Here is a 25,978-nt window from a genome sequence, read left to right as displayed (position 1 = left end):
AACTGTCTTCCGCGGAGTGCAACTATCAGATTGGTGACAGGGAGTTATTGGCCATCGTGCAGGCCCTTAAAGAATGGAGGCACTTGCTTGAGGGTTCGGTGGTTCCGGTCCTCATCCTGACGGACCACAAGAATCTGACCTACCTTTCTGAGGCCAAGAGATTGACACCACGTCAGGCCAGATGGGCTCTGTTCTTGTCACGTTTTAATTACGTGGTCTCCTACCTACCCGGTTCCAAGAACATCAGGGCGGATGCCTTATCACGGCAGTACTCCGACCTGTCCAGGGAGGAGTCGATTCCGACTTCGGTCATACCTCCGAATCAGATCCTGGCCGCCATTCGCACCAGCCTGACCTCTCCCCTGGGTGAACAGATTTTGGCGGCTCAATCTGGTGCTCCCTCTGGGAGATCCAACGGCAGATGTTTTGTGCCTGAGGAGTTGCGCACTCGGTTGTTGCGAACCTACCATAACTCCAAGACCGCGGGGCATCCTGGAAAGAATCAGCTGTCCTGGGCTGTTTCACGTCTGTTCTGGTGGCCTTCCCTACGTTCCGACATCGCCGCATATGTAGCGGCATGCTCCGTTTGTGCCCAGAGTAAGTCCCCTCGGCACCTTCCGTTGGGCCTTCTGCAACCCATAGCCACCGGGGAGCGTCCATGGTCACACCTGGGGATGGATTTCATTGTGGACCTCCCTGCATCCCGAGGCCATACGGTCATTCTCATGATTGTGGATCGATTTTCCAAAATGTGCCACTGTGTTCCTCTCAAGAAGTTACCCTCTGCACAGGAGTTGGCCACGATTTTTGCCAGGGAGGTCTTCCGGTTGCACGGTTTGCCCAAGGAGATTGTGTCGGATCGGGGGAGTCAGTTTGTGTCCAGGTTCTGGCGCGCCTTTTGCTCCCAGTTGGGGATTCATCTCTCCTTCTCCTCGGCCTACCACCCTCAGTCCAATGGGGCCGCAGAACGATCCAATCAGGCCTTGGAGCAATTCCTTCGTTGCTATGTCTCCGATCACCAAGACAATTGGGTTGACCTCCTGCCTTGGGCTGAGTTTGCCAGGAACACGGCGGTGAACTCTTCCTCTGGGACGTCTCCCTTCATGGCCAATTATGGGTTCCAACCTGCCGTGTTACCGGAGGTATTCTCTCTCCAGGATATTCCAGCTGTGGAGGATCACCTTTCCGTCCTACGTGCTTCTTGGGTACAGATCCAGAAGTCCCTTGAGGTCTCTGCGCAGCGCCAGAGACTCCAGGCTGATCGCAGACGAGCGCCTGCTCCTTCCTACCAGGCCGGAGACCGTGTATGGTTGTCCACCCGCAACCTCAACCTTCGAGTGCCCACTCCCAAGCTGGCGCCTCGCTTTGTTGGTCCCTTCCGAGTGCTTCGCAGGGTAAACCCGGTAGCCTATGCCCTTGCGCTTCCTCCTGGCATGCGGATCTCCAACGTGTTTCATGTCTCCCTGTTGAAGCCACTGGTGTGTAATCGTTTCATTTCCTCGGTTCCTCGGCCTCGTCCGGTCCAAGTGGGCAATCGTGAGGAGTATGAGGTGAGCAATATCCTGGACTCACGCCTGGTCCGCGGTCGGGTGCAGTTTTTGGTTCATTGGCGTGGTTATGGTCCAGAGGAGCGTTCCTGGGTTCCCTCCGCAGATGTCCATGCTCCTGCCTTGCTCCGAGCCTTCCACGCACGCTTCCCTCAGAAACCGTTCTTTACTCCGCGGAGGAGGGGCCCTTGAGGGGGAGGTACTGTCATGGTCTTACCTTCTTGCTGTTCTCCTTCGTTTGACATGTGCTGGCGGCCATCTTGGTTTCTGGGTTTCTTGTAGCCTCCCACCTTGCGGCTCCTCCTTCCCACTGGGAGGAGCTGGATGCCTAGCTCATATATATAGGAGGTCTGTGGCTTCAGTTCCTTGCTTGGTCCTCCTGTGTTCACATGCTTCTAAGACTGCTGCTGCTTCTGGTCCCTGATCCTGGCTTCGTCTGACTACCCTGCTGGTTCCTGATCCTGGCTTCGTCTGACTACCCTGCTGGTTCCTGATCCTGGCTTCGTCTGACTACCCTGCTGGTTCCTGATCCTGGCTTCGTCTGACTACCCTGCTGGTTCCTGATCCCGGCTTCGTCTGACTACCCTCCTGGTTCCTGACCTCTGGCTTCGCAAGGACTCTGCCTCGGTTTCGCCATCCGTTTGGACTTTTGCTTTACAGCTTGATTTTCAATAAAGCCTTCTTATTTTCACTTATCTGTTGTTGTACGTCTGGTTCATGGTTCCGTGACATTTTGAAAGCTCTTTCTGTTGTTTTATATTGTCTATTATACTCTGTGTTGGCATGACATGCAAACATTTTGGATACACAAATTGGAATCCATGACACTAGCAGGTTTAAATGTAGAATTAGACATTAACTGTTTTATACATAATTTATAGTGGTGATAAAAGAATAAAATAGTGCGATTAATAGAAAAAGATAGGATTGGCTTAATATGTTTACTCAATAATAATCTAGTTTATTTAATTTTATATTATTTATCTGAGATTGATCCACGGGTGAACACCATTTCTCAATTATGAACTGGTGGTCATGAATGAGGCCGGCAGAACTTACAATTGGGTGTAGTAGGAAAGATTGATGGAGCTCTAAAAGATCGTTATAGCACTGGAAGACTCCAGCCTCTGATGAAGCTTTCTGGGTGGAGTGAAATGCATTAGGTGACGGAGACTTCCGATGACCTAATTTCATGGATTTGGAAAGCAAACCACGGATAGCACAACTGTTTTCATGCTTTTAGTAAGAATGAGTAATGTGAGTAACATTTTTTACCCTAATTTAAACTTTTTTCATTTAAATGGTATTATGCTATGAATGTATTATTCTCCTCCTATGATAACAATTTATCGATGGAAATGTGAGGAAAGGCCAAGGAATTATATATAAAGACAAATAGGATCTTGTACTACAATCAATATTCTCATGGAAAGCTGGTGAGTGAGGGCATTAGAGGAAAGGGAACATAGCACTTTCATCACCTTGTTATATTTTTGCACAGATTGCACAGAAACGATTACGGCACAGAAGATTCACAGTACTTTATGGACTTATGAGTTTTTATTTATTTGATTTATTTGTTGAAATTTTCATTTCATTTTTATGTTAAAAATGTTTTTTTTTGCAGAACAGTTTTCAATGACATTGCACAATATTGGATGTTCTATTGTTGCCATATTGTTAGTGGCAAAAAACATACACTGAATCCAGACAGCGCAGGGATCTTACCATTAAATTGATTACATATTACACTGTCCTTTATTCCTCCTCACTAAAGTTGGATTTTATTCCTTGCCTTTCTGCTAGACTCATTAGCGTCAGGCTAGCTATCGGACTCTGAGGGGAACTTGCTTGTGTGAGAAAAAACTCCTGACGAGGTCTTGTCCGCTATGAGCTCGTCTCCCATTGGCAAGACTCCTGGACCCAATGGTCTTCCCATTGAATTTTTTTAGCACACACACAGACCTTTTGGCCCCAAAACTGGTGTCCTTTTATAATTTGGGTCTAGCCAATGTCACGCTCCTTCCCTCTATCTGAGGGGCCCACATCACGCTAATTTATAAAAGCTCCAAGGACCCCTCAGTTTGTGCCTCCTTTAGGCTGATAGTCCTTCTTAATTGCAATTTGAAAATACTAACCAAACTTTTCAACTCTAGAATTAGCTGAACTGTTCATACCCGCATCTACCAAGACCAAACGGGTTTCATGCGCCATACTAACATAATTATATGCAAGCTTTTTTTTCTAATATTCATGCTCAAAATAAGAATCTGAGCTGCAGAATGATTGCCTCTCAAGGAAGCTTTCAACACAAGAGAGTGCTCTGGAGGATGGGTTTTCCGCTTCATAGACTGGTTGAAAAATCTTTACCATAACCTAATGGCCTCCATGCATCTGGATAGCTTCCTTTTGGCCCCCTTTCAGTTGAAAAGTATACATTTTTAGGGGTTTCTGTGTCCCAGCAAGCTACTGATTATATGGTTCCCGAATCCCAATCTTCACAGTATCTTACAGGATGTTAGAGCTAAACTAAAGGCATGGTTCAGCCTGCCACTCTCCTTGATTGACTGTATTAAACTACAAAAAATGAAGAAATTTACATACCTGTTTCGCCCCTCCCCCATTTGATCCCTAAAACCTTTTTTAGCCAACTCAATAAATGATTTTATTCCTTTTTGTGGGGGGGGGGGGACTGGCCACTTTGATTGCCAGAAGTTTTTATCGGGCATTTAATTATTGATAGCACACTGGTGCCTGCAACCCGATATCTCCAACACCATGTTGGAAGCTGCAATATTACACTCCTTTGAAATACTCAAATCCCTGCTGTATTGAGGACCAAAGGCCCTCCATTCACTTATCCCCTCTGGGATAACCACCCCGAAAGCTTGGAATAAAGAACTCCATGTTAAGGTCTCTACCTCCTGAGGCTACTGACAGATGGTAAGGAAGCGATGCGACACATTGCATGTGGCTGTGTGTTGTTGGCGGCACTTCCCCATTTGCCATCTGCTGATTGCTACATGTTGGGTAAACTTTGCCAGGAGCACGAAGTGAAGCATTGCGGGCGTGGCATGTGAACACCTCTGTCCTCTGCCTATTGCAACTTAAAGGGGGTGGTTGGAGGGCAACCTTGCATTTTTGACACCCCACCAACTGCAAGTCTAAATGAAGCCTAAAAGTGCAGGAGTTGTTTCATGCTGGACTACTAGACAGATCTGGAAGAAATAAACAACAAAGAAAATCAACTACTTGTGGCTAGTACGTTTGCTTTAAAATGCATATTCCCATTCTTGTATACAGTATAATTTGATTGGAATGAAAAAGTATCACTTAGCTTACAATTGTAAGGGATTAGAGGGGTGAACAGCCAGTAAAAGTAAAAGGAGCTTTATTTAGCAAAAGGCAAACAAACAGAAGAAACAACAGGCTTGTCTTGTAACACAGTTGTATACACGGGTACAGTTCAAGTTCTGCAGCAGCCAGGCTTACAGGCAATAGTTCACAGGACTAATCAGAGCTCCAGTCTTTAATAAGGCTTGGCTCACCCAGCAGGTCACAGTCCAACAATGGAGCTTTCCTCACAGCATGCTAATGTCTCTCTCACTCCTAGCAAACCGCTTCATTGACACTTTCAAAGCAGCTGACTAATAACCAGGTCTGAAGGGAAAGTACCTGCCCTCTTCAGTTAACCCTCTCTTGACCCTGCCCCAGGCTGATTCTCTTCAACCATATGTAATGTGTTATTTTGTTTTAACAACTTTAAGAGAGCACAATGACTTCTGTCTATGTGATTCTAAGTATATTTATGGTTAAATAAAAAGTTTGTATTTTTATTCTATGTGTATTTGTGAAACTTACTTTGTTAATGCTAGAATTGAAAGTTCCTTGTGTATTAATATATTTACTTTGGATTTAGTTTGGGATGCCAGCTCACAGAAACTTTTGATGGGAAACCTCACTTTACATACTTTGCATAGACCAAGAATACATATACCTCTTGCATTAAGAGGACTTTCATTTCCTCCCCCCCTTTTTATAATCCCCAACTTACCTAATGATGGGTTGTCCTCAATTCAAATATTCACAAACCCAGCGGATCCAGCTTCTCTGCTGGAACCACTTGGGTCCTACATCTCCATCTTGTCCCATGATGTAATTGGAAGATAGCTGCCCCCTCCAGGAATATATGCACTGTCAGGCCTGTCCTCCTCCCCTGCTGAGTGGAGGCCGATGCCTCTTGGGATATGTGATTTGCATATCCCTGGAGGATGCCTCTTGGGATATGTGATTTGCATATCCCTGGAGGCACCAGAAGCAAAGTACATCACCTAGACAAGCACGGAGGACAAGGCACGGGCCTGTTTTGAAAAAAAGTACAGGGAACATTAATGTTATAGAGGAGAGAGGGTTTGAGCGGAAGAAAGATTTATTGGGGTTATGGCTGAAACTATCAGCCATAAGCCCGGTATCTTTTTCTTCAGCCGGCGGCTGGCTTTCTCATGAAAGCAGCCTGTGAATCGCTGGACTGCTTTCAGAAGTGGTGGGAGGGGCAGTCAAACCAGCAACACCGAGGAAGGATCCAACGGTGCAGCCTGCTAGTCCTAGAGGCGATCAAAGAGTAATGATCCAATGCAGACAAACCGTTCAGGTGAGATATGGCTCAGGTGCAGGTCGGATCTGCCATCCAGATAATGAGCCAAACACAGAAATGGTAATGACCGCACTCTGATGCAAAATCAAAGCAAATGGAGTAGTTTATTCTTCATCACAGACATCGAAACAAGACCATTGAGACATATGACAGGTGATAGGTTGACACGTTTCATGACAATACCAGTCGCTTACTCATAACCATACAAATAGTGTTGGTGGATTGTTCACAGATAAAGGGGAGGGGCAACAACAGCTGAAGCAGATGAATAGTAATCATTCCACCTAAAGAACGCCCCTCTCACCTGTGGCACATAATTCCACCAATACATAGAAACAACAACAATCTGTCACATATTCTTATATAACCAATTTAAATAAAAAATGATAATAATGCATTCAAAGCATCAAAGACACACAGAGATCTAAAACAATTATTCAGAGACATCAAAAGGCACAGTTAGATGCCTAAACATTGAACCAATGCATATATGTATATAGTGTGATGCTCCAAAATGTCCAGCCCATGTGTTGTGAAAAAACTAAAAAGAGTGATAACAAAGTTGAAAAAGAAAAGCAAATCATATCTCGTAATTAATAAGAGATCCGACATAGAGATAGAAATATATGTCGGTCTCCAATACATTCCACATACCATATGATGTGCATGGTGTAAAAAAATATATGTATAAAAACATAATACTGAATGTGAAAAACCAATGAGAATAAAAATAATAAAAAATAAATGAAATTGATTAAATTTAATTATAGGATGTGCAAATTCATGTATGTATTTGTGAATATACAATCATATATAAATACATCATTGGAAAAAAGGAATGAAGGGGGAAGGAAAGACACTTTTAAAAAACGAGAGAAGGACTGAATATATATATATTGTTATATAGAATATTCATGAATAATAAAGTACTATGTTTAGGCCAAAAAACGATAGTTGCGTGAGTAGGATAAAAGTCTATATCGTTTCGTATATGTCCGAATATTGTAAATAATTAAATATAATAATGAATAGCAAACTCAAACAAAAGAAGCTAGAAATATAAATAGACGGACATTTAGAAAGTGCATATAGAGAATTAATACAATTGAAACAATTATTAACAGTCCCAACTCATATTGAACTATAATCTATCCATCGGAAATATACAAAATTCAAATACAAAAAGGAGAAATCCATGATCAATCTGGTCAAGAAATATATATGCCAAAACAATGCAGTATATATATATATATATATATATATATTCTGAAAAACATATATATGAACAAGGAGTGTGTGTGTCAATGTGATATAATAAGAATCAAATTGAGATCAAATACATGCGGCATCATATTGGTCCACACACACACACAGTCCGTCCATACACAAATCTGAATAAATATCAATGATTGTTAACAATCATAATCAAAAAGATCGCAATCAAAAGGAAGGACCGACATCTTACATGCTGAAGGGAGAAGGTCAAGGAAGGAATATCCAAAAAATCTTGACAATCTCCCATCAGCGCTACAGTACACAGAAAAGTAAAGAAATGAATAAATCTATGGCAATGTTGGTGGATTTTAGATTCCTAATATCACTCAGATGTTCTCTAAACCTGTCTTTTAGTTTCCTTGTCGTCCTACCTACATATTGAATGGTTTTTCACATTCAATATTATGTTTTTATACATATATTTTTTTACACCATGCACATCATACGGTACGTGGAAAATATTGGAGACCGACATATATTTCTATCTCTATGTCGAATCTCTTATTAATTACGAGATACAATTAACTTTTCTTTTCTTTTTCAACTTTGTTATCACTCTTTTTAGTTTTTTCACAACACATGGGCTGGACATTTTGGAGAATCACACTATATACATATATGCATTGGTTCAATGTTTAGGCATCTAACTGTGCCTTTTGATGTCTCTGAATAATTGTTTTAGATCTCTATGTGTATTTGATGCTTTAAATGCATTATTATCATTTTTTTCTTTTCATTGGTTATATAAGAATATGTGACAGATTGTTGTTGTTTCTATGTATTGGTGGAATTATGTGCCACAGGTGAGAGGGGCGTTCTTTAGGTGGAATGATTATATTCATCCGCTTCAGCTGTTGTTGCCCCTTTATCTGCGGACAATCCACCAACACTATTTGTATGGTTATGAGTAAGCGACTGGTATTGTCGTGAAACGCGTCAACCTTTCACCTGTCCTGTGTCTCAATGGTCTTGTTTCGATGTCTGTGATGAAGAATAAACTACTCCATTTGCTTTGATTTTGCATCAGAGTGCGGTCATTACCACTTCTATGTTTGGCGATCAAAGAGTAGATGGGGTTAGATGAGGCTGGCGGGGAGACACTGCATGCACTGACCTGATGTACGTATTACTTTTTGGAAAGCAAGTACTTCTAAAAGGGATTGCCTGTTTGGAGTCGCCCCCTGGGTGGGCTGGGGAAGCAGGCTCTTAGACCGTCTTACTGTTCAGTTCACCCTTAGAGTCATCATTGGCCCAAACTGCCCCTCCTAACAACAATACATTATTTCGCTACTCCTTTTGGGTATCCCCCTTTGCTGAGCTTTGACTGGATCCATAGACTTTGATGTTACATATTTCTTTTTTGGACTGATGGTCACAAAGGTGTATCAAATTGGTGTGGTAACACACATCTACTGAAGAAGCCTATTAATTGGCGAAACATGTCGGGATGGCTATACTATGATTTTCATCTTTAATAGAAAATGAAATGATCCAATGTTTTTAATGAATCTTAAATGTCTTGTTTCTGTTTTTCATTATATACTTTTTAATATGAATTGATCAAATAAAATATATGAATTTTACCTGATGTTGTGATTAAGGTTAAGGGCACTTTAAAGTCCCTGCTCTTTGTCAGAACACCTTTTCGTGTTTCAGTTTTTTTTCACACATGACATCTTTTCTCTTGCCAGGACTTTAGATGTGTGAAGCCATAGGACTAGCATGTGGCCTCTTGTATTTTTTCCATGGTTTTCAGGTATAATGGAGGGTCTTGTACTGACCACGAGATATCTTTATACACATTTTAATTGGGCTTTTATGAATAAATGCTGGGTTGTTAATAGTAAAATAGTTTATTAACAGCACTTAGATAAAAGTAGTTAAAGTTACATTTCCAGCATGGGTGTCTGCAGAACTTTTTTCAGGGGGGGCATCATTTTAAGGTCACCCATGCTCCTCCCCTTTTTGCCCCCATAGATCCCCCTTTTAAAGCAGGCCAGGCCTTGGTCCCCTATAGATCCCCTTTAGAGCAGAATCCCCATAGACCCCCCTTTAGAACAGGCCAGGTTCTCCATATATCCCTCTTTAGTCTTACCTTTTCACCTATATTTTCCTTGCTACCAGGTTTTCCTGCACCACCAGGTACTCCAGGGACTCCCTGCAAAGAATATGTAGCCAATATGACCCCCTTTAGAGCAGGCCAGGATCCCCATAGATCCCCTTTAGGGCAGGCCAGGGTCCCACGAGATCCCCTTTAGAGAAGGCCAGGGTCCCGCATAGATCCCCTTTAGAGCAGGGTCCCCATAGATCCCCCTTTAGAGCAGGCCAGGCCAGGGTCCCCCATAGATCCCTGTTTAGAGCAGGGTGCCCAAAGATTCCCCTCTTAGAGCAGGCCAGGAAATTTCCGGGGGAGGGGGCACTTGCCCCCCTTACGGATGCCCATGATTTCCAGTTAGTTATAAAATATACAAGTTACTGAAGCTTTGTATTTATTATTACAGCTTTATATTTATTTAAATTTTTTAATCCAAGCAGTATTTGACTTGGGATTTGCCTTTTGCAGTCCCTTTGCAGCAGAGCTCAGACACAAAAGGAGAAGCAGCACAATCAGGTATGCTGCAGTGTAAGAAACATGTTGATTGGTGGAGAGAGCAGAGTAACAGAGACGAGGCTGCTCTTCTATCACTGTGCAGTCACAGGTGGTCAGTGGGGAGAGAACCGGTAACTGAAACTTTAGCTGAGAAATATTAGATCCTTTCCCTGTCAGACAAAGCTGTGTTGATGGGCTAAACTGTGTAGATCTCAGGACTGTATGGACAGAAACACAATTCCTTTGGCAAGTAAAAAAGCTTTCCTATATGTACTTTATCTGTGTATTTAGCGGTTTGCCTGAAGTTCAGCTTTACGTTCCAAACTATTCTCAATTCTGTGTCTGTTTTAAACCATAATTACATTTAAATGATACATTTTTTTACGTTGGACAAGCATACATTATTGAATAGGAATTTAATAAGGTGTCAGCTGTGACATATTCAAGGACAAGGACTAAGCAATTTAAAGTACCATCATTCAATTGTTCACTGTCTTATTCTTAAAAGCAGGATGCTATCCCATGTCTTACTCTCATGACCATATAGTGTATATACTGTATGTAATAACATGGATAACAAGTTGTCTTATTTTCCATTTAGATAACAGAAGTAAAAGATAGACTGAAGATTTCAAGGAAAATGTGGTCAAACCTCCCTTATTCGATCTGTAAAGAAGAAAGGATAACGGGAAGAGAATTAAATGAAGAGCAGTGCTGGAATGGACACACCAAAGCCCCGTAATTTTTTTTTAAGTGATCTTAGAAACTGCAGAAACTGTAGTAGAGTCACTAAAACAATCCTATTAGGTGATAGGCTGATCATTCGGTAATTGTGGGATTTACTGTTCATAGCGGTTTCAGATCTCTGTAGACTGTAGAAGTATTTCTAAAAGCTTTACTGCAGAGAGGAAATTTCCATTAGTTTTCACCTACTGCAACTTAGAATTATGCTGTAAATAGCACTTTTCACAAAGATTTTGGTTTCTACTTATGTTTTTGTTTAACCACTTCTGGACCGGAAGGATTTTCCCCCTTAATGACCAGGCCATTTTTTGCAATACGGCACTGCTCTATTTTAACTGACAATTGCGTGGTCGTGCATCTCTGTACCCAAAAAAAAAATTGATGTTTCCCCCCCCCCCCCCCCCCACAAATAGAGCTTTCTTTTGATGGCATTTGATCACCTCTGCGATTTTTATTTTTTGCGCTATAAATAAAAAAAAAAGAGCAACATTTCTGGAAAAAAAGCAATATTTTTTACTTTCTGCTATATAACATTCCCAATGAAAAAAAATAAAAAAATCTAATTTTTTTATCATTTTAGGCCAATTTGTATTCTGCCACATATTTTTGGTAAAAAAAAAATCCCAATAAGTGCATATTGATTGGTTTGCGCAAAAGTTATCGCGTCTACAAACTAGGGGAAAGATTTATGTAATTTTTATTTTTTTTATTTTTTTTACTAGTAATGGTGGTGATCTGCAATTTTTAGGGGACTGCGACATTGCAGCAGACAGATCGGACACCAAACTTTTGGGGGGACCAGTGACATTACTACAGTAATCAGTGCTAAAAATATGCACTGTTACTGTACTAATGACACTGGCAAGGAAGGAGTAAACACCAGGGGCAATCAAAGGGTTAAATGTGTCCCTAGGGGGTGCTTTCTAACTGGGGGGGTGTACTTTCTGCATGAACACAGAGACCTGTGTTCCTAAATAAGAGGAACACAGGATCACTGTGTTAATAAGTGACAGAACAGCGGTCTGTTTTTACGAAGAGCGATCGTGGGTGCCCGATGGCAATTGCAGCCACCGGACCCGCTGATCAGCTTCCTCTGTGGCGAATGGCCGTATGTGCGTGCCCCACTAGCAATCCCGCGAAGGTACTTTGTTTCGCGGGACAGAGCCGACCTGCTGCAGTAAAACTGCAGCGGGCTGTCGTTAAGTGGTTAAAGCTAGCTATAAAGTACACTCGTAGATTTTCGAATTAACCACTTTACGTCCAGCCGCCGCAGATGTACTGCGGCAGGCTGGCTCTCCCAGGCAAACCCCCGTACATGTACGGCGCTCACCTGGGAGGAGCTATAGAGCGAGCGCACTGCCAGTGCGGGTGTCAGGCGGCTCCGGCGATCTCTCCCCGCTGATAGAGAAGGACGGACCCTGATGTAAACACAGCCGCCCATCCTTCTCCCTGAGATGATCACAGAGACCATGCGATCCTGTCATATAAGATCCCATGTCTCTATGGTCATCTCACAAGCCCAACCCCCCCACAGTTAGAATCACTCCCCTAGGCTTACATTTAACCCCTTGATCACTCACTGTATTAACCCATTCCCTGCCAATGGCATTATTACAGTAACAGCGCATATTTTAGCACTGATTACTGTAGTAATGTCACTGGTACCCCCAAAATTGTAAAAAATGGCAGTTAGGGGCCCGATCTGTCCGCCGCAATGTCGCAATCCCACAAAAAATTGCAGATCGCCGCCATTACTGGTATAAAAAAAAATAAAAATGACATAAATCTTTCCGGTAATTAGTAGACGCAATAACTTTTGCGCAAACCAATCAAAATACGCTTATTTTTTTTTACCAAAAATATGTAGCAGAAAACAAATTGGCCTAAAATGTTAAAAAATTTAGATTTTTACATTTTTTTTTTGAGATAGTCATATAAAAGAATGTGAAAAATATTGTTTTTCTTTTCAAAATTGTCGCTCTTTTTTTGTTTATAGCACAAAAAATAAAAATCGCATAGGTGATCAAATACCATCAAAAAAAGGGAAAAAGGACGTCAATCATTATTTGGGTACAGCGTCGCACGACCGCGCAATTGTCCATTAAAGTAACACAGTGCCGAATTGCAAAATATGGCCTGGTCATTAAGCAGTAAAATCCTCCGGTCTTAAAGTGGTTAACATTTTTACAAATATTCATTTACACAGTTGTGTGAAAATTCTTTGTACATTCGATGACTGAATGAATGTCATTTGAAAGTACTCCAAAATTGTGTTTGCTTTTAACTTAATTCAATTTTAGAATGACTGTCATTTCCTAAACAAAAAACACATACACTGTTAGAAACATGTTTATTTGGGAAAAAAATTCTATCTTGTTCCTTTGATTTTTCCGGTCACTCTGGTCAAAAGGGAACATTGATTAGACACCGCTAATGGTTAGAAAATTGAACCAACATTCTTAAAACAAACATTTTGAACAAAATTCTACTAGTGTAAAGCCAGCTTTAGTCATTGCATTAGGGGCGTATAATTCACAATTTTCTATAAATTAAGATTTAAAGGCATTGTAAGGGCTGAAGGTTTTTTTTTTTTATCTTAATGCATTCTATGAATTAGGATAAAAAAAACCTTGTGTGTGCAGCAGCCCCTCTTCAGCACCCCCTAATACTTACCTGAGCCTGTCTTTATCCAGCAATGTTGCAGGAGTGTCTAATCTGCCTGCGACTCTCCCCCTCATTCACTGAGGCAGCAGCACGGCAGGATTGGCTCCTGCTGCAGTCAATCAAAATCATTCAGTCAATCAGGAGAGAGAGGGGGTGGGGCCGGGTCACAGTTCTGTGTCTGAATGGACAAAGGGGGCTATGACTCGGCTCAGGTGCCCCCATAGCAAGCTGCTTGCTGTGGGGGCACTCAGAAAGAGAGAGGGGCCAGGAGAGCCGAAGAGGGACCTGAGAAGAGGAGGATCTCGGCTGCTCTGTGCAAAACCAACTGCATAGAGCAGGTAAGTATAAAGAGACTTTACAATCACTTTAAGGTCAGCCTGTGCATAACAGAAGCAGAATTGTGAATCATACAGCAAAACAGCTATATATTCAGTGCTACCTGTATGCAAATAATCCTATTGAAAAAATGTAAAATAGCAATATTTCAATATTCAATATTTCAGTAATCAAAAGTTACTAATAGTTACTGTATTGGGTGTTATGGGTTCCTTTATATTGCTATATCTGACACATTTTACTGTGTTTATTGGTATCAGGAACCATATTCGTCCAATGCCAATGTTAGGCCTCACACACAGGACATTTTTGCAGGTGCTCCTAGGGGAGTCAGGCATTTTTATTTTACTGCCTCTAAACTCCCCTCCATGTTAGCCTATGTGTCCATGCACACATAAGCTTTTAGCAGCATTTAGTGGCAGGGGCTTTTGGAGGCAGAAAAAAACACTGCCAGTGCACCCAGGAGCAGCAGCGTTTTACTTTACATTATTTACTTTACAGCAAGTGTATTTGCATACCCGGCAATGACTCTATTTAATTTCTAGCATCCTCATTTTCCCTCACCAAAACCACCTTTTTCTATAAGCAGCGGCGTTTTGGCAGAAAAAATGATTTAGTTAATTTCAATGGGCAGAAAAAATGATTTAGTTAATTAATTTCAATGGGCAGAAAAAATTATTATTCTGGCCAATGAAAGGATTTAACACCCAAACACTTGAGGCCTGTAAACACACCTCATTCTGTTACACGCTTTTAGAAGTGTAAGGCGTTCTTTTAGCCAAAACACTGCTGCCAGGAGGAAAGGCTTTTAGGAGAGTTTCCAAAACTTAGAGCAGGGATCCTCAAACTAAGGCCCTCCAGCTGTTGCGGAAGTACACATCCCATGAGGCATTGTAAAACTCTGACATGCACAGACATGACTAGGCATGATGGGAATTGTAGTTCCTGAACTACTGGTGGGCAATAGTTTGAGTACCCTGCCTTAGACAGTAGAATGTTTGTTGCAAACTACAATGCCCTACTTTTCTTGTGGGGGAGAAGGCTCTTGTGATCTACTAATATAGACCTCATCCCCCATCTACATGGGCACCAGAATAAATGTTTACCTGATGTGATCACTTTTGTTCTACAGTGGTTCCTTTAAAAAGATATGTCATCAGCCAAATGAATCAAACAGCTGAATTGTTATCTACTGTAAATAGCTTTACCGCCAGAGCCAAACTATTTAATAAAGTGCATTCAAAGGCTTCAATATGACAGTATAAACAAATACTAACTCCAGTTACAATGTGATGCACAAGCCTCATAAAATATTCACATTATTTTTCTTCTAATTAGGAATACAATTTTAAAAATATATAATACTAAAAAACAAAATATGTGCAGCGCTAAAAAATATATAAATATAATGTCCGACAACATATAAAGTCCAATCGATCAAAGTAATGTGAATAAACTCCAATAAGTTATAATAAATCGAGAATATACGTGATTATTAATTATACTTCAGCTCCCACATAAGCTATTGTAAACCACAAGTAAGTAATAAAAAAGATTAAAGAATCAGTTTAACAGAATGCAAATTGCAAGGTTTTATTATGTACAACATTTGAAAAATCAACTGATTGTTCCCTATCCCTGATCAGTGTCTATGATGGATATATCAAAACAAAGACCTTTCGTAAATCCAGTGCAGAGAACGCACTCCTGCACGCTGCCAGTCATCATCCTACTGCAACCATACCACAAGGTCAGTTCCTCAGAAATGGGAGGAACTGTTCTGAGGATGAAGAGTACAATAAGCAAGCTTAAAAAATATCAAGGTGCTTCCAAGAACGAGGCTACGTTTATTGGCTTAGAATATGTAAATCTAAGGCATGGAATAAAAAAAGAAGGTCTTGTACAGAAAAATTATATCTAAATGTTGAAAACATGGTCAAGCCCCTTTTGTTCATCTGATTACACCGTATGGGTCTCAATGGAATGATCTTCTGTATGTAGGATACTCCAAAGACATGGGCATATTCCTATGATTAACCTGCAAGTAGCCAAATTTGTAGGTCTGAGTCCTCTAGTAACCGCTCAGCATGCAAAAAACTTAAAGTATCACCTAGTAGAATCAGAATTTACTTCTCCGAATAAGGAATAGTTGTCACAGAGTAATCTCCAGTGCTTTGCTAATTGGGACGAATCTTACTGTTTTTAGATAAGATCCTTCGTATCATGCAGGACCACAAGAGTGATTTGTGTAATCACCAGTCTGTGTGGTGAAAAACAAAGCATGAATTCCAAATTCCCATTGGTGAACATCTGCGTGAGATTACTAAGAAAAAACAAGTATAAAGGTCAAGGCAGGGCAGGCTTTAGGCCGCATATAGAAGCCGAAAACATTTCAAGTCATGGCAAAAAGCACAAAAGTAGAAGAAAAACTGAGTACTAGTAAGAAACAAGAGCCGTGTTCAATGAGTTGTGACAGCAAAACAAGTCAGATTATAAAATAGCAGCCGAATAGGTCAGGGTCCATACACCTTTCTCTCAACAAAGGCCCCCACTTTTCATTAGCTGAACTCAAAGATCTAAGACTTTTTCTATGTACACAAAAGACCTATTTCTCTCAAATATTGTTCACAAATCTGTCTAAGTGAGCACTCCTCCTTTGCCGAGATAATCCATCCACCTCACAGGCGTGGCATATCAAGATGCTGATTAGACAGCATGATTATTTCACAGGTGTGCCTTAGGCTGGCCACAAAAAAAGGCCACTCTAAAATGAGCAGTTTTATCACACAACACAATGCCACAGATGTCAGAAGTTTTGAGGGAATTTGCAATTGGCATGCTGACTGCAGGAATGTCCACCAGAGCTGTTGCCCATGAATTGAATGTTCATTTCTCTACCACGGGCTGTTTTCAAAGGCGTTTCAGAGAATTTGGCAGAACATCCAACCGGCCTCACAACCTCAGACTACGTGTAAGCACACCAGCCCAGGACCTCCACATCCAGCATCTTCACCTCCAAAATCATCTGAGACCAGCCACCCGGACAGCTGCTGCAACAATCGGTTTGCATAACCAAAGAATTTCTGCACAAACTGTCAGAAACCGTCTCAGGGAAGCTTATCTGCATGCTCATCATTCCTCATCAGGGTCTCGACCTGACTGCAGTTCGTCGTTGTAACCATCTTGAGTGGGTAAATGCTCACATTCGATGGTGTCTGGCACTTTGGAGAGGTGTTCTCTTCATGGATAAATCCCGGTTTTCACTGTACAGGGCAGATGGCAGACAGCATGTATGGCGTTGTGTGGGTGAGCGGTTTGCTGATGTCAACGTTGTGGATCGAGTGACCCTTGGTCGCGGTGGGGTTATGGTATGGGTGTATGTTATGGACAATGAACACAGTTGCATTTTATTGATGGCATTTTGAATGCACAGAGATACCGTGACGAGATCCTGAGTCCCATTGTTGTGCCATTCATCCACGACCATCACCCCATGTTGCAGCATGATAATGCACAGCCCTATGTTGCAAGGATCTGTACACAATTCCTGGAAGATGAAAACATCCCAGTTCTTGCATTGCCAGCATACTCCCCAGACATGTCACCCATTGAGCATGTTTGGGATGCTCTGGATCGGCGTATACGACAGTGTGTTCCAGGTCCTGCCAATATCCAGCAACTTCACACAGCCATTGAAGAGGAGTGGACCGACATTCCACAGGCCACAATCAACAACCTGATCCACTCTATGCAAAAGAGATGTGTTGGACCCCCCCGACCCCCACAATACAGTAAAACTGCACATTTTCGAGTGGCCTTTTATTGTGGCCAACCTAAGGTACACCTGTGCAATAATCATGCTGTCTAATCAACATTTGATATGCCACACCTGTGAGCTGGATGGATTATCTCGGCAAAGGAGAAGTGCTCACTAACACAGATTTAGACAGATTTGTGAATAATAGGCCTTTTGTGTACATAGAAAAAGTCTTAGATCTTTGAGTTTGGCTCATGTAAAATGGAGGCAAAAGCAAAAGTGTTGCTTTTCTAATTTTGTTCAGTGTATTATTAGTAACAGCACTGCATACATTAGATTATATTGTATTCTTTTAACTCAACTGGTTCAGCTAAACAGACCAACTGTCAGGGAATAGAACCCCGAAGCACGCCATCTAAAACAGAGTTACTCTTTAAAAACACACATGATATGGGTGGTGCAGGGGTGGCTATAGTAGCCCATGGAAGCATATGAAGCATGTGGGCTTGGGAGGCTCAGGTACATCCTTCAAGTGTGCAATCTACTCACAGGTGATGCTTTCCTATTCTTTACTCTGAAGACATCATACATGCAGAGCACTTCCCATGTCACTTCCCATGTCAGAGGTATGCAGTAAATACCTCCACAAGAGTGTTTAGGGGTGTTACTAAGCCCCTAAACAAAAAGGGGCAATGATCTGATTCCCCCCAAGCACGCCTCCATCCCAAAATATATAGAAACAACAAGAGATTGGCCCGCGGGACTTTGAATGAGGTGGGTGCTAGTGGCTGGAGATAGAATAAATGGCACAATAAATATGTAAAACAATGTATATTTTTATTGCATTGTATAAACAAGTAATACGAATAATAGTAACATGTACATAACATAGCATAGCTCAATGGCCGTAATGACAATGTATACAACATGAACCATATTGAAACGTATATAGGCAAATATCCTGGTGTCGCCACTGAGTTTCAAAGGTAACCTGAATATGATATTGAAGTTCCATGATACTAGAGTCTGATACATAATGACCTGACGCGTTTCGGGAGCTACATCTCCCTTCTTCAGAGATCAATGTATTTGAGTATGACTACAAAAGAACAAAATGACAAAAGAATTGAAGTAAACGTTGGAGAATATATAAAATATTCAAGTAAGAAAATTCACAACAGGGATAATAATGATTGGGAAAGAGTATGAAATACTCACAGGCTAATGAACCTTGTTGGGAAAATGGATTCCCGTGTGAAAACAGCAGACCGTGGTCTGACCCGGGAGCTGAAGGGTCCCTTGGGGAGCAGCCAGAGAAGGGGGTCCATGGCAGGTGGGTGGCTAAAGAATAGTGGAGAGATGAACCATCCAGATCTGTCGTATATATAAAAAGTATAAATGTAGCATATTGCTATCAATGTTAGTGAAAGTTAGTGAATTGGATGGGAAATCCTGATATATAAAATAGGATAAGAAGAATGTCAACTAAGTGCAAGAAAGAAGAAGGTGTGGGGAGGGTAGAATACAGGGTGCATAAAAGAGAAGTGGGTGTGAAGAATTGAGAGAGGAATTGGCAGTGTGCCATGGCAGGTTGCCTGAAACTGTGAGGAATGAGTGAGAGGGGGTGCTGGCCCAAAAAAAAGAGAAATGCAAAGGAAAGAAGGAGTGGTAGGAGAAAGAAATATAGTGGCCGACCTACCATGTTTGCCCGACGCTGGTCGCAATCCTAGGACCCTAACGTCATGCAGCGGGTATGGCGGGTCAGGACAATACACATCCATGGCCTCGTGGAGGAAGAGAACGCTGAAGGCGGACCTTCCCCACCCGCAGATGTAGGGCACGTGGTGAGCGCGATGACGTCAGTGATGACACTGACGGATAGCGCTGAGGTGCGGCATGACGCCGATGTGAGGGTGGACCCGCTCGTCCCAATGAGGGGAGGAGCGGGGACAGCAAGGGAGGCGGAGCCTCCCTCTTTACACATCGCAGCTCCCGGAGTCAGGGCAGCCGCCGCCTAGTGGACACAGGAGCCCAATAGTAGAAAAAAGGGGAGATATAGCATCCAGTGTGAAAGAATCACACAGGGGGAATGCACAAGATAATGATATTAATTGCCTGAAGTAGTTCAAAAAAATGGATGAATAAATAAAAAGGGGAGAAACCGGGGAGAACACCAGGATAGGATATCCAGCCAGGGAAAAGAACCAGATCATTAGTGGGCACAGTGGGTGTCTTCCACCCTAATAACATATACAAAAAGGGGCAATGATCTGATTCCCCCAAGCACGCCTCCATCCCAAAATATATAGAAACAACAAGAGATTGGCCCGCGGGACTTTGAATGAGGTGGGTGCTAGTGGCTGGAGATAGAATAAATGGCACAATAAATATGTAAAACAATGTATATTTTTATTGCATTGTATAAACAAGTAATACGAATAATAGTAACATGTACATAACATAGCATAGCTCAATGGCCGTAATGACAATGTATACAACATGAACCATATTGAAACGTATATAGGCAAATATCCTGGTGTCGCCACTGAGTTTCAAAGGTAACCTGAATATGATATTGAAGTTCCATGATACTAGAGTCTGATACATAATGACCTGACGCGTTTCGGGAGCTACATCTCCCTTCTTCAGAGATCAATGTATTTGAGTATGACTACAAAAGAACAAAATGACAAAAGAATTGAAGTAAACGTTGGAGAATATATAAAATATTCAAGTAAGAAAATTCACAACAGGGATAATAATGATTGGGAAAGAGTATGAAATACTCACAGGCTAATGAACCTTGTTGGGAAAATGGATTCCCGTGTGAAAACAGCAGACCGTGGTCTGACCTGGGAGCTGAAGGGTCCCTTGGGGAGCAGCCAGAGAAGGGGGTCCATGGCAGGTGGGTGGCTAAAGAATAGTGGAGAGATGAACCATCCAGATCTGTCGTATATATAAAAAGTATAAATGTAGCATATTGCTATCAATGTTAGTGAAAGTTAGTGAATTGGATGGGAAATCCTGATATATAAAATAGGATAAGAAGAATGTCAACTAAGTGCAAGAAAGAAGCCTTCTCTGGCTGCTCCCCAAGGGACCCTTCAGCTCCCGGGTCAGACCACGGTCTGCTGTTTTCACACGGGAATCCATTTTCCCAACAAGGTTCATTAGCCTGTGAGTATTTCATACTCTTTCCCAATCATTATTATCCCTGTTGTGAATTTTCTTACTTGAATATTTTATATATTCTCCAACGTTTACTTCAATTCTTTTGTCATTTTGTTCTTTTGTAGTCATACTCAAATACATTGATCTCTGAAGAAGGGAGATGTAGCTCCCGAAACGCGTCAGGTCATTATGTATCAGACTCTAGTATCATGGAACTTCAATATCATATTCAGGTTACCTTTGAAACTCAGTGGCGACACCAGGATATTTGCCTATATACGTTTCAATATGGTTCATGTTGTATACATTGTCATTACGGCCATTGAGCTATGCTATGTTATGTACATGTTACTATTATTCGTATTACTTGTTTATACAATGCAATAAAAATATACATTGTTTTACATATTTATTGTGCCATTTATTCTATCTCCAGCCACTAGCACCCACCTCATTCAAAGTCCCGCGGGCCAATCTCTTGTTGTTTCTACTAAGCCCCTAAAAAGCATGCAAAAACATTAGTTAAAAAAATATTTTTTCTTGACTTGTTTGAAAATGTTGCTCATTTGTAAACCAACCAATTTTGTTGGTTGTAAAAGTTAATGTTTAGCATTGGTCTTCATATGGGCCTGGTATGGTAGCATTATATTTCTATATTCTTTAATTTCTCTATATACTGTAGATGTATTATACATTTGTAAATAAAGTCAGTTTTATTTAAAACTTCAATGTCTACCAATATGAAACTTGCCTGAAACGACAAACTGTTAACAAAGTATGAAAATCGTGAAAGTGGCTGATGCTTTGCCAGCAGTCATTGCATTAACTAAATGCACATTACAAAGAGTCCTTGAGATAATTTAGTCATTGTTGTCTTTTTTTTTCTAAATCACTGGCGAGTATAATTGGGAAATAGCACTTTCCAACCTTAAAGATGAAAATAAACACCATAAACTAGCACAGTGCAAAAATAAATCAATTCTATCAAGTGTTATTATAATCATTTAATCTATCAGATGTTTGTCACAGAGCAGAATTTCAATGATGGCAAATTATTCATGATATCGAACTGTGCTGTTCTTGATATGCAGCTGAGAGCTAAACAATGATAAGTAACCTCATACAGATTAATGTACTCAATGTTCTGCGTGATGAGAAAAAAATAAACTGGAGGACAATTTTCTTTAAATTATCCATTTTTTAACCAGCTAGTGACTTACGTGTTTACATACACTATATTACCAAAAGTATTGGGATGCCTGCCTTTACACGCACTTTAATGGCATCCCAGTCTTAGTCCGTAGGGTTCAATATTGAGTTGGCCCACCTTTTGCAGCTATAACAGCTTCAACTCTTCTGGGAAGGCTGTCCACAAGGTTTAGGAGTGTATCTATGGGAATGTTTGACCATTCCTACAGAAGCACATTTGTGAGGTCAGGTACTGATGTTGAACGAGAAGGTCTGGCTCACAGTCTGTGATCTAATCCATCCCAAAAGTGTTCTATCAGGTTGAAGTCAGGACTCTGTGCAGGCCAGTCAAGTTTCTCCACCACAAACTCGCTCTTCCATGTCTTTATGGAAATTGCTTTGTGCACATTTCCAAATCATTTGGTGGAGGGGCTATTATGGTGTGGGGTTGTTTTTCAGGGGTTGGGCTTGGACTCTTAGTTCTAGTGAAGGGAACTCTTAAGGCACCCCAAGACATTTTGGACAATTTCATGCTCTTAACCCTGTGGGAACAGTTTGGGGAAGGCTCCTTCCTGTTCTAACATGCCTCCACACCATTGCCCAAACAAGGTCCATAAAGACATGGATAATCGAGTTTAGGGTGGATAAACTTGACTGACCTACACATAGTCCTGAACTCAACCCGATATTACACCTTTGTGATGAATTAGTGCAGAGACTGTAAGAGAGGCCTTCCCGTCCATATTAGTGCCTGACCTCACAAATGCGCTTCTGGAACTTCTAAACCTTGTTGACAGTCTTTCCAGAAGAGTTGAAGCTTTTATAGCTGTAATGGGTGGACCAACTCATATTAAACCCTCCAGACTATGAGCTTTCCACAATATTTTGGATTTTATCTGTGTGAATCTCTGCCCATTTAGCAAAAAGAGTATTTGGGAGGTCAGGTATCGGTTGGAATACATCTGGTTCTCAATTAGTGTGAAACTGTTGCCAGAAGTTTGGAAGCACACAATTGTCTAAAAAGTTTTTGCTATAGTCTTAACAGTACCCTTCACTGGAAACACTTAACACAGTAATATGGAGGGGTGTCCACATACTCTTTTGGCCAAAAATTTTATATTTTAGTTGGAAAATATACTGCATATAATAAAGATCTTGTACTACTGAAATTAAAACATTCCAAGTGTTCATGCAAGTAAATTCTTGCCATGCTAAAGTGGCTAGACGTGACCTCTTTGCTTCACGACAGAATGGCTGCCAATGTAATGAACTCTTGGAACAGATAGATTGACTCTTGTGTTTTATAGCTGTGTTTCCTGTTCAGTGACTGTCTGAAATTAACTGAGGGTTGACTTTTCAGGTATCTCCCTGAAGTAATGACTGATGGCTTGATAAATCAGATCAATAATCCGGAGGTGGATGTAGACATCACAAGGCCGGACACATTTGTAAGGCAGCAAATAATGGCACTACGAACTGCTACAAACAAACTAAAGAACGCTCTTAATGGAAATGATGTTAATTTTCAAGATACAAGTAAGTCACTGGTTTAGATATGACAGACAGTAGAACTATTTATCTGTCTGTCCCTGGCAAGGGATTCACACAGAAGTATGTATCTGCATCTATAGTATTTATAGGGTGTCTTGTATTTGTTTTTCTATGAGTAAGAAAAGCAGATATATCAGAAGATTTAAAGATAAATCCTGAACTCTTCACTGAAAAAAAAGTTCAAAACAGGTCTTCTAAATGAATACGTTAATGGCGGACACTAATATTGGCAACGTATTAAAACCTTGTAATTTATGCAATTGAAATTGGGATATGAATCATCATCTTTATAATTGTAGAAGAAAGTATAGGGCATCTCTCTATTTCTCTCCTTTCTCTTTGTAGTCATTCTTTTCTCTCGCTATCCCTTTCTTTTTCTTGTTTCATGACTAATCAACTGCTAATAACTTCTTCTGTTCCCTTACCTCTGTAAGAGTTTTTATGTTCGGCCCAGCTGAACATATTCAAGTTGAGTTTATTAGCATAGGAGTCTATCTGAAATTTCCATCAGTTATCTGTAGGGGACCGGGGAATATTTACACAGACACACCACACCATATGCGGTTCTCAGACAGTAACAAGCAAAATGGCAATGTTTTTAATTGATAACAATTTTATAAACTGTACGTAAATGAGGAAATAAATTAGTCATGAATATAACTCTTAAAACTAACCATTTTTCTGATTTGCCAAAAGCAAGTTGGCCAAGACTACTGAAACAAGAGTAAAAGTAAACTCTAGGCAGATATTAAAAAACACAATTTATTCCAAAGATGTAATCACAACAAATAAATGTACTTATATATATAACTACAATAACTCACATAATACCCCAAGCACAGTTTAAATTACATTTGAAGGGGAAGGGGCAACCTTGTGAACCTTAAAGTTGAACTCCAGACATATAGATAAATTACATAAATATATATGCATATATAGGAGTTAGTTTTGCTTTAGTGGGCCTTTAGGACAACTCTATGTTAAAAAAAAATTTAAAAAAATTGCAGCTTTCTCCAAAACTATGGGAAAATCTCCTGTTACCCTATGCCATTCCATTTGTTGGTAGTGGTGGAACTTGCCCACCTCTTCCTACCTTCTGTACATTCCTATAGGCCAGTGATAGCGAACCTTGACAACCCAGATGTTTCGGAACTACATTTCCCATGATGTTCATGCACTCTGCAGTGTAGTGGAGCATCATGGGAAATGTATTTCCAAAACATCTTGAGTACCAAGGTTTTCCATCACTGCTATAGACCATTGGGGCACCCAATCATAGTGATGGGACAACAGAAATGTGTGGGTTCAGAAAGGAGCAGCAATCTCAAAAAGCTTGGTCAGATCACTATTCCGAATAAAACCATAAGTGAAGCTGCACTGAGGATAGATTTTATAGGCTGAAGCTGATGTGTGAAGAGCATTAACATTGCTGACATTTTTTTTTCTCCTTTTTGTGATGTAAAATAAAATGCAATACAATTTCCTTATTTATTATTTTAAAGGTGAAGAGACCAGCGGCTCGGGAAGTGGCAGTGGTTGTACTGATGATATTTGTCCTACAGAGAATGACTACATTACCACAGAAGCTCCACCATTTGAACCAGACAGAAGGGAATTTGAATATTCTACAGCATCTGTTCACAGGCAATCACATCTTACACTGTTCTCACCCTTTATCCTAATCTTGGTGAGACAATGGAGATAATTTAGACATTTTCAGGAATAAAAACTGTTTTAGTTATAAAAAAAAAATAGTACATTTTCTTTTTTTAATACACTACTGGACAATGAACCATTTCCCTCAAATATTGACAATTTTTTTACGCACATCTTAATACTCTTCATTTCTCTACTACAATGGAAACCCAGCCCGAAACAGAAAACATCTGCATTTTGCTTAAATGTATGTCTAAACCATGTGATCAGAAAACCTTCTTTTAGGGCATAAAAGCTAAAACAAGTCTGAAAATACAAAACTGTGCTAAACTTTCTAACCCTAATGTGGACCTGTTATGCACATACTGTATGCAGTATTTTGTAGTATGTACAAGAACATGCAGCACAGTTTAAACAGTCATGTCACCTGATTCTTGTTAAACTGATTTGCAATTGATTACTACCAGCTTGTATCTGCCTCCTGGTAGAAAAACAAATATACAGTATTTTACTTTGCTTCTTGCTTGTATTGTTAAAACTTGACATTACATACCATGTGTGGAGTGAGTCTGCAGAAGTAGCAATCTGGTCTTTTGCATTTTCATCTTTAAAGCATTAAAACTATTAGACCCAAAAGCAAAAATGTATTAAATTATAGCTTACCAATTCTTAGATGTGGTGGCTGCATACATTTTCTGTTTTAGGCCCCTTTCACACAGTCCGTCCGTCGTACGGACTCCGTTTTTCTCAGCGGGAGATCGATCCGCCGGTCACCCGGTGAGCAGGAGAATGACAGCTGTTCTCTGCACTGTGTGCGGAGACACAGCTGTCAGTTCCCCATACAT

The 25,978-nt window shown here is 40.8% G+C and overlaps 1 protein-coding gene across 1 annotated transcript in view; it reads left to right on the top strand.

Annotated features, from left to right (window-relative positions):
* Nucleotides 1-25,649, top strand: part of GPC6 (glypican 6) — a 1,143,233-nt gene extending 1,117,584 nt beyond the window's left edge. Inside the window, exons 8-10 of the mRNA XM_082246239.1 lie at nt 10,668-10,804; nt 23,287-23,462; nt 24,980-25,649. Coding sequence (XP_082102365.1) covers nt 10,668-10,804; nt 23,287-23,462; nt 24,980-25,182 — 516 coding nt within the window. The 3' untranslated portion in view covers nt 25,183-25,649. The remainder of the gene's footprint in view (nt 1-10,667; nt 10,805-23,286; nt 23,463-24,979) is intronic.
* The last annotated feature ends 329 nt before the right edge of the window (nt 25,650-25,978 follow it).

The sequence above is a fragment of the Pelophylax lessonae genome, assembly GCF_965119305.1.
Source record: "Pelophylax lessonae genome assembly, chromosome: 2".
Lineage (NCBI taxonomy): Eukaryota > Metazoa > Chordata > Amphibia > Anura > Ranidae > Pelophylax > Pelophylax lessonae.
The sequence above is the reverse complement of the archived record's forward strand: the minus strand, read 5'-3'. Positions and strand labels throughout refer to the sequence as shown.